The sequence below is a fragment of the Eumetopias jubatus genome, unplaced genomic scaffold, assembly GCF_037043125.1.
Source record: "Eumetopias jubatus isolate StellerSeaLion01/CBP00866 unplaced genomic scaffold, mEumJub1_p1.0 scaffold_1, whole genome shotgun sequence".
Taxonomy (NCBI): Eukaryota; Metazoa; Chordata; class Mammalia; order Carnivora; family Otariidae; genus Eumetopias; species Eumetopias jubatus.
Window position 1 is genome coordinate 140,326,783 of NW_028274807.1, and position 17,005 is coordinate 140,343,787.

The 17,005-nt window shown below is 37.3% G+C and overlaps 1 protein-coding gene and 1 non-coding gene across 9 annotated transcripts in view; one reads left to right on the forward strand and one right to left on the reverse strand.

Annotated features, from left to right (window-relative positions):
• Positions 1–17,005, reverse strand: part of NEK10 (NIMA related kinase 10) — a 211,689-nt gene that overhangs the window by 71,771 nt on the left and 122,913 nt on the right. For 7 of the 8 annotated variants that reach the window (XM_088021307.1, XM_088021301.1, XM_088021305.1 and 4 more), the window contains 2 exons: positions 9,518–9,647; positions 8,908–8,978 (listed from right to left, as the gene is read on the reverse strand). The exons of the other annotated variant lie outside the window; for it this stretch is intronic. In XM_088021307.1, the coding sequence (XP_087877433.1) occupies positions 8,908–8,978; positions 9,518–9,647 (201 nt within the window). The remainder of the gene's footprint in view (positions 1–8,907; positions 8,979–9,517; positions 9,648–17,005) is intronic. 8 annotated transcript variants of the gene reach the window in all.
• On the forward strand, positions 13,994–14,100 carry LOC114205759 (U6 spliceosomal RNA). Its single transcript, XR_003608465.2, has one exon. It is a non-coding gene; the product is annotated as a U6 spliceosomal RNA (small nuclear RNA).

Below are 17,005 nucleotides of genomic sequence, written 5' to 3' on the forward strand. Positions count from 1 at the left end.
AAAAAGGGACCACAAAAATATAAAAAGGGGAGAAGAAAAATGACAGAACATGTGTAGATAAATGAAGATAAGTTATCAGCATAAAATGGACTGTTTTATCTAAGAGACATTTTATACAAACCTCATGGTAACCGCAAAATGAAAATCTAGAGCAAAGACACAAAACAGTAATAAGGGGGAAAGTGAGCAAATTATCATAGAAGACCACCAACCTAAAAAGGTAAATAGAAACACAAAGAAAAAAGAAATAATAGAAACATAAAACAATCAGAAAATAAAAGACAAAATTGCAGTAGTAAGCCTTCATATATCAATAATCACTCTAAATGTAAATAGGTGAACTCACCATCAAAAGGCACCAAGTGGCTAGATAAATTAAAAAACAAGACCTGACTATATGCTGCCTTCAGGAGACTCACCTCACCTCCAAAGACAAACAGATTCAAAGTGAAGGGGTGGAAGATGGTACTCTGAGCAAATAGTAACCAAAAAAAAAAAAGCAGCTATAACCATGCTTAGATCAGACAAAGTAGACTTTAAGCCAAAAATGTAACAAGAGACAAAGAAGGTCATTACACAATGACAAAGGGGTCAATACACCAAGAAGATATAACAATGATAAATATATATTCTCTCAACATCTCAGCATCGAAATACATTAAGCAAACACTAATAGATCTTAAAGTATAAAAAGACAATACAATAATAGTAGAGGACTTCAACACCTCACTATCAGCCATACTTTAAAACAAATGAATTGAGATACATATAGAACATTCTATCCAATAGCAGCAGAATACACATTTTGCTCAAGCACACATGGAATATTTTCCAGAATACATCACATGAGAGGCCATGAAACTAATTTCAGCAAATTTAAGAAGACTGACAACATGCCAACTATCTTCTCTACTACAATGACAGGAAATTAGAAATCAACAAAAGCAAAGTGAGTAGATTTTAAAATATGTGGAAACTAAACAACACATCTCTAAATAACCTATGGGTCAAAGAAAAAATCAATAGGGAAATAAAAATTTATCTCAAATTAAAATGAAAATGTAATGTATCAAATTTTGTGGAATGCAGCAAAAGTCATTTTAAGAGTCCACAGCAATAAACACATATATTAAGAAATTAGAAAGATCTCAAATAAACAACCTAACTTTATACCTCAAGGAACTAGAAAGAGAGAAACAAACTAAACCCAAAATTAGAAAGAAGGAAATAACAATCAGAGTGCAAATAAATTAAGTAAATTAAGTAGAGTCCAGAAAAACAATAGAAAGAATCAATGAAACTAGAAGCTGGTGCTTTGAAAAACAAACAAAATGAACAAATTTTTAGGTAAGCTAAGTAAAAATAGAGAAGACTCAAATTTAGAAATGAAAAAGAAGACATTACAGCTGATACTACAAAAATATAGACAAGAAACGGATAAATTTCTAGAAACACACAACCTACCAAGACTGAATCAGGAAAAATAGAAAATCTGGACATACCAATAATGACTCAAGAGACTGAGTCAGTAAAACTCTCAACACAGGAAACTCCAGGGCCAGACAGCTTCACTGGTGAATTCTACCAAACATTTAAAGAAGAATTAACACCAATCCTCTTGAGATTCTTCCAAAATATTGAGGAGAAGGGAACACTTCCAAACTCATTTTACAAAACCAGCATTGCCTTGACACCAAAACCAGATAAAGACACCACAAGAAGAGAAAAGCATAGACAAATATTCCTGAGGAATACAGACGCAAAAATTCTCAACAAAATATTAGAAAACAAAATTCAAGCACGCGTCAAAAGGATTAAGCACTATGACCAAGTGGGATTTATCCCTGGGCTATAAGAGGATTCAACACATGGGTTATCTGTCACATCAGTAAAATGAGAGATTAAAACTATATGATCATCTCAATACCTACAGAAAAAGCATTTAATGAAATACAACATCTTTTTATGAAAAAACCCTTAACGGATTGGGTATAGAAGGAACATATCTCAACATAAAAAAGTCAAACCCACAGGTCACATTATACTCAATGGAGAAAAGTTGAAAGCGTTTCCTTTGAGATCATAAGCAAGGCAAGGTTGCCCACTCTCATCATTCCTATTTAATACAGTATTAGAAAAGTCTTAACTAGGCAAGACAAAGAAATAAAAGGCATCCAAATCTTGAAGAAAGAAGTAAAAATTTCTCTATTTCATTTTAATTTCTCAAGGCATCCAAATCTTGAAGAAAGAAGTAAAAATTTCTCTATTTCTCTATAGAGAAATTAAAAAATTTCTCTATTTACTCTATTTCTCTATATAATCTCACATATAAAAAACCCCAAAGAGTCAATCAAAAAGACTGTTGGAATTAATCAATGATTTCAGGAGAGTGGCAGGTTACAAAATCAACTTACAGAAATCAATGACATTCTTTTATACTCATGATGAAGCATTAGAAAAAGAAATAAAGAAAACTATCCAAACCACAATAGCATCAAAAATAATAAAATACATGGGAATAAATTTAACCAAGGAAGTGAAAGATCTCTACAAAAAAACTATAAGACTTGGCTGAAAGAAACTGAAGAAGATCCAAAGAAGTGGAAATATATTTTGTGTTCATGTTTCAGAGGAATAAATATTGTTAAAATGGCCATGCCACCCAAAGCCATCTACAGATTCAAGGCAATTCCCATAAAAATGCCAAGGGCATTCTCCACAGAAACAGAAGAAACAATCCTAAAATTTGTATGGAACCACAAAAGGCCCTGAATAGCCAAAGCAATCCTGAGAAAAAAAGAATAAAGCTGGAGGTATCACACTTCCTGATTTTAAACTATACTACAAAACCATAATAAAAACACTATGGTACTGGTACAAAAATACACCCATAGACCAATGGAAGAGCATAGAGAGCCCCAAACTAAATCCCAGCATATACAGTCAATGAATATTTGACAATGGAACCAAGAACAACCAACAAACAGTGCTGGGAAAACTGAAGAAATATATGCGGAACAAAGAAACACCCCTATCTCACACCACCCACAAAAATTAACTCAAAATCCATCAGAGATTAAACGTAAGACCTGATACCATAAAACTCTTAGAAGAAAGGAAAGGAAGAAGCTTCCTGATATTGGTCTTAGCAATGATTTTTTTGAACGTGATGCCAAAAGCACAAACAACAAAAGCAAGAAACAACAAATGGGACTGTATCAAAATCAAAAGCTTCTGCACAGCTTCTGGTACTCAGTTAATGAAATGGAACAACAGCCTATAGAGCAGAGAAATTTTTACAAACCACATTATCAGAGAAGGGGTTAATATACAAAATATATAAAAAACTAAACACAACTTAATAACACTCAAACAAGGGGCACCTGGGTGGCTCAGTGGTTAAGCATCTGCCTTCGGCTCAGGTCATGATCTCAGGGTCCTGGGATCGAGCCCTGCATCGATCATCAGGAAGGCTACTTCTCCCTCTCCCACTCCCCCTGCTTGTGCTCTCTCTCTCACTATGTCTCTCTCTGTCAAATAAATAAATAAAATCTTAAAAAAAATAACACTCAAACAAATAATTTGATTAAAAATGGGACAAACTAAATAGATATTTTTCCAAAGAGGACATCAAAATGGCCAATAGGCACATGAAAAGATGCTCAACATCACTAATCATCAAGAAGATGCAAACAGGGGCACCTAGGTGGCTGTTGGTTAATTAGCCGACTCTTGTTTTTGGCTCAGGTCATGATCTCAGGGTCATGAGATTAAGCCCTGCATCGGTCTCTGCACTCTGCATGGAGTTTGCTTCAGATTCTCTCTCCCTCTCCCTCCAGTCCACTCTCTCTCTCTCAAATAAATAAATAAAATCTTAAAAAAAAAAAGAAGATGCAAATAAAAACCACAATGAACTATCACCTTACACGTGTTAGGATGGCAATCATCAAAAGGAAAAGAGATAACAGGTGATTGTGAGGATTTGGTGAAAAGGGAACACTTACACATTGTTCATGAGAATGTAAATTGGTCCAACCACTGTGAAAAACAATATGGAGATTCCTTTAAAAAATTAAAAATAGATCTACCATATGACCCAGCAATTCCACTTCTGGGAATACACCCAAAAGCAAAGAAAACAGAATTTCAATGAGTTACCTGCATTCCCATGTTTATTGCAGCATTATTCACAATAGCCAAGATATGGAAACCTAAATGCCCATCCTTGTATGAATGAATAAAAAAGAGGTGGTACATATATACAATGGGATATTATCCAGCCATGAGAAAGGAAGATATATTCCCATTTTTGACAACATAGATGGAACTTGAGCACATTATGCTAAGTGAGATAAGTCAGAGAAAGACAAGTACTATATGATAACACTTATATGGAATCTAGAAAAATCAATCTTATAAAAAAATAGAAAACAAATTGTGGTTACCAGGACATGAGGGGTGAGGGGGATAAGAATGACAGTGTCTAAGGGTACAGACTTATAATGAGTCATAAATAAGCCATAGAGATCTAATGCACAGAATAATGAATACAGCCAATGATACTGTAATATAATTATGTAAGGGATAAATATTGCTCCATTGGCAAACATATTACAATATACAAATGTATCAAAGTGACACACTGTACACCATAAATTTACAAAATGGAATATGTCAAATTTACTTTGGGGAAATTTTTAAAAAAGAGAAAACCAAAGAGTTGAAGGTAGGGTGGAAAATGTAAAGATCCACTTGTCCTTAGAACTAGCTGAAAGCATTAACTGTGCTAGTCATCATGACTGCCTCTGAAACAAAGCACCAGACGGCTTCTGCAACCAGGCACAGATAGAGAAATGTAAGGCAATTGGAAGATTTTGTGCATAAAAGGAAATGTTCTTCTTTTTTAGAAAGTAAACAGACAATATTCTTTGAACAGTGTACTGGAAGGTAAAAATAGTAATGCTGGTACTGGGCAGAGCAACAAAATGGATTTATTTTCTGCCCCAAACTCTTCAGGGTTGCTAAGTTATTCTCCCAGTGTAAAAGCCTGCTGCTAGGAAAGAAAAGTTCCAGTGGCAGAATGTGCTTGTACACCACATGAACAAACAGGAAAAAGGAAAGATACTGCACATGAAAACATAACTGCATGTGCTCTACCCAAGACAGGATGTACAAGGTGAAAATGAGAAAATGGAAAAGCAGAAGAAGCAAGAAGATCATGTAACTGGAAAACCTTAGGTGTGAAATTAATGAATCTAGTGAACTTGCCCATCAATGGTTGTCTTGCATTTCAAAGGCTCTATCACGTTACTTATGATCAGCTCTGAGCTTGATGATTTGCGGAATCATAAATGATCATTAAGATCAGTTTTGCCTTTATGTATTCCTTGCATCAATTTTCTGAAGAAAACAGGAAACTAAGAAAATAGAAAATTGAATTTACTTCCTTATTCTCTTGGAACTTAATTTTTAAAGATTAAAAATCCAAAGCAAATTAAATATGTAATTACATAAAATTCATGACTGAATTTGGTTTTATGTCTAATTTTCTAAAGATAAAACTTTGTGATGTGAACCCAGACAATGAATCTTGAATAACCTTAAATGAAAACCACAACTGCTATAGAATGCACAGTCATCTTAATGTATAATCAGTTATAAAATTAAAATTAAATTGTCAGTTCTTACTTATTATGGCATCTTAGTTATTTTGAATTAAAAGTGTCCTTACAGGGGCACCTGGGTGGCTCACAGCTCAGGTCATGATCTCAGGGCTCTGGAATTGAGCCCCACGTTGGCTCCCTGCTCAGTGGGGAGTCTGCTTCTCCCTCTTCCTCTGCCACACCCCACCCCAACCCCTGCTCATTATCACTCTCTCTTGTGCTCTCTTTCTCTCAAATAAATAAAATCTTAAAAAAAAAAGTGTCCTTACAAATATTTAATCCAGAGTCCCCTAATAGTGATCATGCATCCTCTTAAACATTTTGGTGACAGGGAATTCACTACCCACTCAGCAGCCTGCCTCACCTGGGTATCTCTAATTCTGACACACACTTCTAATTGTGAGCTGACCTGGGTCTCCTTGGAACTCCACTCCACGGTCTTGGCTCTACTTTCTGAACTTCCACAGAATAAACCCAATTGTTTTCATATTTTCAGTGTCATTCCATTTTCCTTCCTGTACCCCCAAACTTGTTGACTCAACTTCCAAGCCACCATGGAAACAGCCCCACTTCTCTCCATCAACACCACCACCACTGCAGTCAGAGTCTCCATCATGTCTCGGTGGACTGCTGGACCTACTTCCCCTCCTGCCCCCATTCCCTGCTGTCTATTCCCCACAGAACAGCCAGCATGATCTTTGCTACAGAAGAAATTTTCACTATATCGCACTTGTAAATAACCTTTAGTTTTCTCCTAAGTACTTGAGATAAATATTCAAAATGGCCTATCAGACCTAGTCGATCTGGCCCCCATCAGCCTCCCCAACCCTAATCATTGTTTGGCTATTCTCTCCCTGAATCATTGTTTGGCTATTCTCTCCCTGACTTAACATGCTACATCTTCAATTTCTTTTAGTGCCTCAAACTAATAAGCTCTATGCTGGTCTATGGTATGCTTTCTCCACATTTAACTATTTGAGAATTAGTGGTTGTTCAGGTCTCAGATTATATGTTCTTTCTTCATAGAAACTTCCCAAAGTCCCTAGACTAGGCCAAGTCCTTCTGGACTCTCTCATTGCTCCCTTTACCATTCTTCATCCAATTTATTATTATTTGTTTTATATACTTAATTCCACAAATAGCAACACTACTATTATTAATAACAATATCTAATTTTATTGAGGGTTCACTAAGTGCTGGGTACTGTTCTAAAAGCACTAGAAGCATTATCTTATTTAATCTTCAGAACAAGCCCGTGAGTAGTTACTATTGCTACCCATACATCACAGATGAGAAAAGGAGGTAGGTGGAAGAATACGGATTAAAATCCAGCTGATTCCAGAACCTATTAACGTTCTTAACCTTTCCATGTAATGTTGGTACCTGACTCCTCCACTAACTTGTTAGCTCCAAGACACATGGATACCAATAGCCAGGGAGGCTGTCAGAAGCAAATTATGGTCCTGTTTGCCCAGTGCCACAAAATCAGAACAATGTCTCTGTACATTTTCTCTGTACCAGCCCTCCCGGGCTCTTTGTGGTGTTCAAATACCTATGAGAAGGAGAAATTAAATAAGTAAATCTGGTATTCTTGTCTTGACATCTCTGGAGACTTCCTGGATTTTTGAGGGGCTTTCCAGAAAACAAATAGCAGAGAACAGGACTAAATTGTGGAGATGAGAAATTTAAATACATTTGTCTGGATTCATTACCAACAGGGCACGATCTAATATATGCAGAATTCAGATTATTCAGAAAGGGGTTTCAGCTCATTTCCCATAATATTAACAGTGATAATTGCCAATATTGCTTAAGAGTCACCATTCACCAAGCTCTGTGCTAAGTGATTTTTCTAGTTACTTTGTATAATTATCACACCAGCCTGATGAGGTTGGTATTATTACAATCCCCTTTTTACTGGATGAGGAAACAGAGATGCAGAAAGAATGGTCAAATGTTTTTCAGAGTCTGCAGTTAGTGAAACTCAGCCCCGGCTGGGCCTAGGCCCCTTAGAACTGTAGGACAGCATTGTGCTGAGCAAGGAAAGATTCAAGATACAACCCTACAAATTGTGAGGAGTACCTCTTAATGCAAAACGATGGGCTGGGAGGTGAAAGTGAAGGGAATACATCTCTTACATCCCATCAGAGGTAGTGCTAAGTGCCAGGATAGATACAGAACCAAATTTAAAGGGAATTGGGAAGGAGAATGGATATTCTATCTGGGGCGACTCTGGGATTTCTATAAAAATAATAAGGATTTGACTCAGATTGATGGGGCAGGAAAGTAATCTTGAGCCAACTAAGGAATGTACGTTGGTATAGAAATAACAATCAGTCAGAAAACAAGTCATTTATTCAGATCACCAGTATTTGTTAAGGGTTGATCTTGTCCCAGGCACTGCTCTGGGCCCTGAAAAGCTATGAACCAGACTGGAAAAGTTTCTGCTGTTGTAGAGTTTTCCTTCTGGTGGGGACGAGACAGGCAATAAACAGGTCTGCACACACACGCACGGGTCTAACATGCCAGAGGGAACATGTTTAACATACCAGAGGCAAGAGAAGTCCAGGAAAAGGGAAGAGCAAAGACAAAAGGCCAGAGGCAGGCGCATGCCAGGACTCGCAGGGAGCTCCCTGTGGCTGGCAGCGAGGGAGCAGAAGAAAAGTGGGAGGGAAGGGTGACAGGTCAGCTGGGACAAACCCTGTGAGGTCAGAACTTTGCAAATGCAACAGGAAATGACTTTCATTAAACTCCTACTATACTGATGGCTGGAGCACTTCTTTCTGACTTTCTTTGAAAAATTATTATACAACATAACATTACAATTTAGAAATAGAAATGAAAAAGTGCTTGCAATTTTATCATCTAACATGGCCTTTTTCAGTTTCCTATGTCATTGTCTAGCCTTTTCCGACATCCCTGTATATATTTACAGTTTTTATCATAGTTACAAACAGCTCTACATCCTGTTAGCTTCTTATCATCTTTGTTTTACAGGTTGATACAAAGCCTTCTGAATAATCATTCTAATGGCTGCATAATATTTCAAGTGCATATCCACTTCCTCTTGGACACACTTCAGTGGCTTCCAGATGGTCACCATTACTGATGATGCACAAATATTTTTCTAGGTTTGGATTATTTGGGAGCCCTTCCACTTCATGAATATTTACATGGTAAATTCATAGAGATGTGATGTATTTCTTGGTAATCTCTATAGGTTTGAAATTGTGAGACTAATTACCTGCTGATGGTACCTGTCACTTTCTCAGAGTAGATGCCTTCTGGCACTGGTTCATAAACCGCCTCCACTATCTGCAAAACAGACACACTAGCGTGATGGACGTAAAGAGGCCATTAGTATGTACAATACTTGGCCACAACATGAGAGCTACTCAATGAGCATTATAACCATGCACAAATTTTAATCAGAAACAGAAACATCCCAACAAATAAAAAATTAACATCAATTAAACAGCTCTTGAGCACAGATTGTATTCTTCAAGCTGAGTTAAAGTTAGCCTCAGATTCATAATAAATGATGTGTAGGATAATATAATGTGCCGATTGTAGGCAGTCCAAAGCACAATTAAAAATAAAAGACCAAAAGTAATTTGATATATTTATTTGTATAATTTTCTATGATAAATGAGGACAATTAAAGGGGGAATGCACCATAGCACATGATGTATATTTAGAAGAAAGGGAAAAAATGAACTGGATCATGTGGCCAATAAAACAATGTGCCTGCTTTTAATTGACGGTTTTTTAAAAATCACAAATGTTCTATTTAGGAAGGGAAGGAATGGCATTTTTAGCAACACAAGACCCTTTTATCTCCCAACACTGCTTACTTTTGTAGCCAGGGAGAGCATGTTGGTGCTATAGAAGGGAGGATTCAGAGTTGCCATCTGATAAAGGATGCAGCCGGCCGCCCAGACATCAGCCTTCTCCCCATACGGCTCACTCTTCAGTACCTCAGGGCTGAATTAAAATAAGGGTGTTAATAGATACTGAAAAAGGGAGAAGAAATCAGCACAGAAAAGGAGTCCAATTTTCAAGCAATAGTTGGAGATATGCAAAAAAAGAATTGAAACTCTTCCTCACTAATTCAAGTAAATGTATTAAAAAGTATCTTTGAATTCTCCCAGACTCAGATGAATTAAGAAGCATAATCAAACAATTCCATTTTAAGCACTAAATATCAATGAACCATATAAATATTGCCTATTCAGTATCCAAGGAAGTTTTATTTCCAGAAACAATTACCCCTCTGTGGTAGATGGAATTGTTGGCCCCGGTTCTTTACTATTCCGAAGATTTTGTGCATCTCAGTCTTACAATGGCCTCTTGGTGGGCAGTATTCATTACTCACCCCTGCCTCTGGTTTTATTTTGTGTTGCTTTGGCTAATGGAATATGGAAATGTCAGTGAACCAGACCAGAGCTTTTTCTTAACAAACACTGAGGGCTTTCATTTGTCTTCCTAGGAGATTCTGTCCATTACCAAGAGAAGAACATATCCCAGTGACTGCTATCCCACCAGCCTGGGCCCAGCAGAAGACACGTGGAGTGGATCTAACCCAGACAATGCATAAACTTACAGCCTAAAGGAGAATTGCCCAGAAGACCCAGACATGTGAGTCTGACAATAAATGCTTATTGTTGAATGCCACCGAAATTTTTGTGATTTGTCAATCAGCATTATTATGGGAAAAACTGACTGATACAGTACCCTCCCCTTTGCTATTCAACTCCAGCCTATAAAGCAGGAAGAAGACCATATTTAAATATGTTGCAGAAAATGACAACATCCATCATGTTCATGTCTTCTGAAATTGCCTTTCCAATCTGGACATGGAGGCTGTCAGCTTTTAAATAAACTTAAGCTGTGAAAATTTATGGGTTTGACTTTTTTTTTTTTAATGTGGAGGCAAGTGCAGTTTCCCTGGATATTTTGAAGTAATAGAAGTTTCCTCTATCATATTTGTAGAATGAAACTCAGCAAAGGGTTGAAAGCATTTAATACCCACATGTCCTAAATTAAGTAGTTTAGCAATTTAGTTCTACGATATGTATTTAGGGCTGTGCTCAGCCCTCTACATAAATAGAGTAGGGATTATGGTTAACTGCAATGGTGGATTAAGGTATAAAGAAACTGACAAACTGATATTAGAACAGAGTAGACATAAATCAATGTTGACTATTAAGAATAATCAAGGAGTTGCTATTTTTGTGAGATTATGAAGAATTTCTGGTTTTAAATTTACATTATGTGCTTGCAGAGGAAAGTATGATTTCTAGGGCTCTCAGCTGAGCATTTTCATTTTTGGTATTCAGCTCAATAATATGACAATGGGGGAATTGGAAATGAAATTTCCAGAGCTCTATTCTTTCTAACTGTATAAAAAGTGTCTCCTGTTGTCACCTGGTCAACTGTTCACATTAAGAAATGCCTTAACAAGAAATAATGTCCTCTACAGAAAAAAAAAAAGTCTTTGGTTCCCCACAGGCAAATTTCTCAGGTTTTAATCTATAGAGAACTCGGAGGATTTGTTTCATATTTCCAAAAGCTCATGAAGCAGATGCTATGACTGTTCTACCCATTTCCCCTCAGACCATTTTTCCATTTCCTGCTCCTGGTATGCTTTCACTCTCAACAGCCAGCATCTGTATTTCTTTGGAATATTTCTTCTGAAAAAATAATTACTCAACCTGGGGGAAAACACTTGTAAGAACAGAGTTTACTCAGTTGATTGTTCTCATCATTTCACCTCCTCCTCCTTCTCACTGAAGACCACAAACTCCTCTTTTTCCCACAGCTGTGCCCCTTTGCACTGTGGCTTTGCAATTCCCATTAAAGGAAAGAGTCTATTTCTCTACCCCTTGAGTCTGGACTTAATATGACTTGCTTTGGTCAAGAAGATACCAGCAAAAGTGATACAAGGAGAGACTTACTCTTTGGGGCTTTCTCTTCCTTCCTGCTCTTGAAAACCCTATGAACACAACCAGGTGACTCAGCCCAGGTCTGCCTGCTGGATGATGATAATATATGGCCCAATTACCTCCACCACCGCTACCCATAGACAGTCAACCACAAGACCTGTGAGTGAAGCCATTGGAAACCAGGTGACCACAATGCATACTGAGCCCAGCCAATACTCTGATCAGCAATCCTCACTGGGACCAGCCCAACTGGCCAACACACAGTGTATTGATTAAAAAAAAAAAAAAAAAAAGTTTATTGTTTTAAGCCACTAAGTTTTGAAGCAGTTTGTCAAAGTTAACTGATATAATAGCTCTCATCAGATTTTCAAAGTTGTGCATGAGCCCCTTAAAAAAGACCAAGAGTTACTTCTCTGAAAAGGAATAAGAAAGGGAAATTAAAGACAAAGAACACGGTTGCCAACTATCACTTTTCTTCTGGGATAAACTTCAACTATCCTCTAAGGTAAGAATTTCATAATTACAACCAAAAGCAATGACAAACAGAACACAGAGTCTGATTTCTAGAAGGCACAACAAAATGTTCTGTTATGGTCTGAATTTTGTCCCCCCCAAAATTCATATGTTGAAGTCCCATCCCACTACTTCAGAATGTGACCATATTTTAAAGTCGGATCGGTATGATATGATTAAGTTAAGATGATACCACTAGGATGGGCTCTAATGCAATGTGACTGGTATCCTTACAAGAAGAGGAAGAGACACCATGAGCATGCATATACAGAAGAACAACCATGTGAAGATGCAACAAGAGGGTGGAATCCTGGCATCTGTAAGCCAAAGGAGACAGGCCTAAAAGGAAATTAAACTGGCCAACACTTTGATCTTGGACTTCCAGCCTTTGGAAAGTCTTTGGAAAATTGTGAGAAAATAAATTTAAGCCACCCAGTCTGTTTGCATTTTTGTTATGGCAGCCTTAGAAAACTAATGCAGGTTCTATGAGAAAACCTAGTCATGTTTTTTCACCTTCAAAAGAACCCAGCCTTTTGGAAATATGGCTAAAGTCACTGATTCAGTCACAACTTATAAATATCATATAAGTTTTTTGGTGGTTATTATTTAGAAAACCCTTGAAAAATAATTTGTTGTCTTTCCAGTTTCTCTGCTTAAGGTGAGCCCAACCACATTTAGAAAAATATAGAGATTTATAGCTAGCAATGCTTCATTTAGAGGAAAGAAGTTAAAATAGTATAAACACACACAATTTAAAATGGGTTTTCATTTTTCCAAACAAAAACATTATTCTGTATTTTAAAAACGGTTATTCCTATGTGATCCAGTCATGTAAAATCTTTTAGTGATAAAATAAAACATAACTTAGGTGATACTAAACAAAAATAGGGGTTCTTTTGGCAAAGATTAAAATATTTACAATTAGGTGTGTAAAAATTACATCCATTGTCAGTTATACATCAATAAAAAAGTATTTATTTTTATTATTGCTGATCTAATGTACAACATGTTGACTATAGTTAATGTATTATATACTTGAAATTTTCTAGAAGTAGATCACAAGTATTCTCATCACACACACAAAGAGATAACTGTAATTGATTTAAATAAAATAAAATTTCAAAAAAGAGGTAACTGTGAGGTGATGGATATGTTAATTAGCTTGATTGTGGTAATTCTTTCACAATGTGTAAGTACACTGAAACATCACACTGTACACCTTGAATATATACAATTTTTAATTTTATCTACCTCTTTAGTTGTATATACCCCTACAGAGTTGGAAAAAAATTTTTAAGTGAAGCCATGGGTAGTAAAGAGTTAAGTGGGTGGTAAGGAACAATGTGTATTTATTATAAATATTTTAATGAATAAGTAAACATAACTCAATCAGCAGCCTTTGAGATGAGGCTGGACACTAAACATGACCTCTGTTTTACAAAGTCATAAATTCACAAACTGATACTGAAAATAAGGTAGAAGAAATATGAGGCTGGAAGGATGCTTAATCTAATTTTTTTAAAAAGATAAACTTTTCATTTAGATTTTAAAATTCCACCACTAGCCCTTCACTGATATATCAACAATTAAGTTGCTAATTGCCAAGAATTCTTATTTGTGAAGTGAGGTAAACAAGAAAAACAGTGGACCTTGATGTCTTTTAAAACATTTTAAAATATGAATATTTTGATAACTCTTAAGTAATTCAATAATAAGATGATTTATGTAAGTTTGGAGGGGGTACTTTTTTCCTTTAAACAGACCAAAGTAAATGAAATTAGATAACAGATGTTAAAAGGTTTTGTGTGTAGGTAAGTATATTCTTCTTTCCTGCAGTCGTCATATTATCATGTTTGTAAAGTTTTGATTATTGGACTCATTTTGTCAGCATATGTACTAAAATTAGAATGATGGAGTAAAGATTATCCTGACATCTGCACAAGGATGACATGCAAATTTGTGAAGCATACCATGTTTTAGAAACAGTAAGATGACAGGCAAAAGGTACTGTACATTAGGACTATCTGCTAGTCAATAAAGTTGTTTCCTCTAGGGGTAAAGAGTAACAATTCTGATCCTGCTATATATGTATCCTGGAATTAGCAGATGGCAAAAGCCAGACTTCTCCCTGTTGGAGAGGGAATCTATAGATAAGCAAGGAAAGAAGTAGGTTAGATGTACTCTACCACAGGGTATTAAAATAGAGTTGGAGACAACACCCTGAACTCATGTTTAGCCTATTATTGATGCCTGTGGTTGCATATAGAAATAGTTATAGATACCTGTATGTACACAGGTCAGTATACACATATATCTCCTTGCTTTGCCAGCTGAAAAGGCCTAGAAATGACAACACCCCAGTAGCAATAGCACTCTTAGCACCAGATTGTGCTTTCTTTCTTTCTTTCTTTTTCTTTCCTTCTTTCTTTCCTTCTTTCTTTCTTTCTTTCTTTCTTTCTTTCTTTCTTTCTTTTTCTTTCTTTTTCTTTCTTTTTCTTTCTTTCTTTCTTTCTTTCTTTCTTTCTTTCTTTCTTTCTTTCTTTCTTTCTTTCTTTTTCTTTCTTCTTTCTTTCTTTCTTTCTTTCTTTCTTTCTTTCTTTCTTTCTTTCTTTCTTTCTTTCTTTCTTTTTTTTCTTAAGAGAGTGTTGCACATGAGTGTTGGGAGGGAAGGGCAGAGGGAGAGGGAGAGAGAGAATCTTGAGCAGGCTCCATGCCCAGAAGCAGAGTGCAACACGGGGCTCCATCTCACGACCCTGAGATCATGACCTGAGCTGAAATCAAGAGTCCTACGCTTAACCAACTGAGCCACCCAAGTGCCCCCAGATCTTGGTTTTTAATACCATTCTCTAAGAAAAAGAATCAGGAGTCCTTGGAGAAATGCCTGATTCTAGGACTGGGGGCAGGACATATATACTAAATGAGCCTGGAGCATCTTGTATTGCCAGGAAGTTAGTGTTCAAAAGAAAAAAAAAAAACTTATAATGATGACGTTATGTCACAGGGGCACAGAACATAACCTAAAGAACTCCCAGTGGCCAAACGTGGAACAATTTGAGCCGTAAGATAAATAAAATAGTACATTAGTCAGTTTGAGGTACCATAACAAAAGACCATAGATGGAATGTCTTAAGCAAGAATAAACAGGAATTTATTTCTCACAATTCAGAAAGCTGGGAAATCTAAGATCAAGGTACTAGCCAATTCTGTCCCCCCATAAAGGCCCTCTTCCTGGCTTGCAGATGGCCACGTTCCTGCTGTATCCTCACATGATTGGGAGGTGGAGGGAGGACTGTGCTGGGGGGTGACTGATCTTGTTATAAGAACACCTATCCCATCATGAGGGCCCCATCTTCCTGATCTCATCTAAACCTAATTACTTCACAAAGGCCCTTCTCCAAACCCCATCACAGGACCTTCAGAGAACAACTAGTTTTCACCTAAAGCCAGGAGGTGAAGTTTCAGAGGAGAGACTAAGAGGAGACTGCTAATCTCAGAAGGCATTCCAGGGGGTTGAAGTAGAAGAGCAGGGCAGAAGGAAAGGAATGGTGGTCAATGACAGTCAGTGGAGAAGAGACCCAGGGCACAGTCAGGGATAACAGCACTCCCATCCTCTCTGACAGCAGTGGCCCAGCTGGGTCCTTGAGCCTAGTCTCTCCTGCTCTAGGCCACCCTCTCCACAACCACTAAAGTGACCTTCCCCTAACAGAAAGCTGATCCCTTCACCACTTCCAGGGAACAGATCATCTTCTGCCAACAGATCACCATTGCCCTGTGAGTCGCACCCATTAAAAGCAACAAAAACAAATAATGTAAAATCCTTCCTTGACCCCAAGTCCTCCTGTAAGTACCACCTTTTTCTTAATTTCCAAGCAAAGTTTTTTGAAAGAGTAATTTCTCTTTGCCCTCTCCACTTCCTCACCCCCCATCCATCATTCAACCCAACCCTAGTCCAGCATCTATTCCTGTCTTGCCATCATTGATAGGGCTCCTCCTTAGAGCACCAGTGGATTACTAATTGCCTCAGTTGTTTTAGGTGACTTCCCTGCAATTTTTGACACCATCAACGGAAACATGTCGAGACATTATTTTTTTTTCATTTATTCAATAAATAGTTACAAAGTACCAGGCACTGTTCTATCTGCTTAGAATACATCAACAAAGGCACTTGCCCTCATGGAGCTTACCTTCCAGTAAGAAACGGGGGTCAGGGAAGATAAAAAGCATAACATAACTATGAAAAAGTAAATTACATTACATAGTATTTTAGTAGGTGATAAATGCTATAGGAAATAGAAAACTTGGATTAGAATAAAGGAGGTCAGGAGTGGGTGGGGGGAGGCAGGTTGCAATAATAGAAAGTGTAGTTCCTCTGTCCTCTCAGTTCCCATATAATGGTGCTTTTCTCTTTCATCCACGTGTTAAATGATGTTTTTCTTCTCACTCTTTACTCTCTCCTTGGACAATTTCTTTCACACCCAAGGCTTCCATTAAAACCATATGTGGACAATTCCCAGATCTAATCACCATCCACTTGCGGCTCAGGCACACACACCTCATCCTGTGGTGGCTCTGTTATAAACCACTGATTCTTAGGATAAAGTGCTAGACTCTGAATGATTTGTCTATTTTACCAAACAGAGCTGAGAACCCAACCACTGTCAACAACCTTCATACTTTCTGAAATTTCTTTTTTTGGGGGAGAGGGGGAAAAGGGAGAGAGAGAATCTGAAGCAGGCTCCATGCCCAGTGCGGAGCCCGACATGGGCCTGATCTCAAAACCCTAAGATCATGACCTGGGCTGAAATCAAGAGTCGGCCACTTAACCAACTGAGCCATGCAGGTGCCCCTCTTGAATTTCAAGGGCTGTTTCTAAGGTATAGCAAA